Raw genomic sequence first — 790 nt, 5'->3', positions numbered from 1 at the left:
CCCGATAGTTCTCATTCTGAACTGCAATCCGGAGCTGGAGCAGCTGCCACACGGCGCCTGCGCAGCAGACGCCCCCTTCGCACCTTTGAAGGTCATGATGGCGATCTGGACCCCAGCGCGGTGCAGCCGCCGCAGCCCCTCGGGCTCGGCCTTGCGGTCCTCGCAGAAGTAGAGGCGCGCGGTGAAGATCCGCAGGCTGAGGTTGGGGTACCCTCTCAGGAAGTCGGCCACGTGCCGGGCACAGTCGTAGCAGGGGCTCCAGGAGGTGAACCAGGTGACGCGGTAGCACCGGCCGGGGTCCAGGTCCCAGTCGGAGATGTAGCGCAGGAAGAGTAACTCCACGTGGCAGCCGTTCTGCGGAGAGAGCAGAGCACCTGGTGACACTCCCGACCCTTCCTGCGGCTCTGCGGCCATTCGTGGCTACGCCTCCCGCGACAGTCTTTTAAGGGGGTGTCCGCAGTTTTGGCCTGAAGTTAACAAAACGTTTAGGTAACGCCCCAGAGAAACTGAGGGGCAAGTGCCGAGGCTCCAACCCTTCTGCAGCCTTGACCCTGCGGGTGGAGAAAGGCCATGGATTTTCTGGGGTTGGCCCTGCGAGTGGAGAAAGGCTATGGATTTTCTGGGGTTGGCCCTGCGAGTGGAGAAAGGCTATGGATTTTCTGGGGAACGGGGAAGATGAGATGAGCCTGGCTGAGGTAGCATCCCACGGTCACTAGAGTTTTTTTAAGTTGTGCTTCTGAAGTCACTTTTTTGCGCCTCTGAGGAGAAAGAAGATGGCTTGGAAGTATCT

At 59.7% G+C, this 790-nt stretch overlaps 1 protein-coding gene across 1 annotated transcript in view; it reads right to left on the bottom strand.

The window, feature by feature from the left end:
• The window catches only part of AICDA (activation induced cytidine deaminase), a 9,497-nt gene that overhangs the window by 672 nt on the left and 8,035 nt on the right, over window positions 1-790 (bottom strand). Inside the window, exon 3 of the mRNA XM_077758968.1 lies at window positions 84-354. Coding sequence (XP_077615094.1) covers window positions 84-354 — 271 coding nt within the window. The remainder of the gene's footprint in view (window positions 1-83; window positions 355-790) is intronic.

This window comes from Crocuta crocuta, unplaced genomic scaffold, assembly GCF_008692635.1.
Source record: "Crocuta crocuta isolate KB4526 unplaced genomic scaffold, BGI_CrCroc_1.0 scaffold72, whole genome shotgun sequence".
Classification (NCBI taxonomy): Eukaryota; Metazoa; Chordata; class Mammalia; order Carnivora; family Hyaenidae; genus Crocuta; species Crocuta crocuta.
Note: the sequence above shows the minus strand (reverse complement) of the source record. Positions and strands in the feature narration are given on the sequence as shown.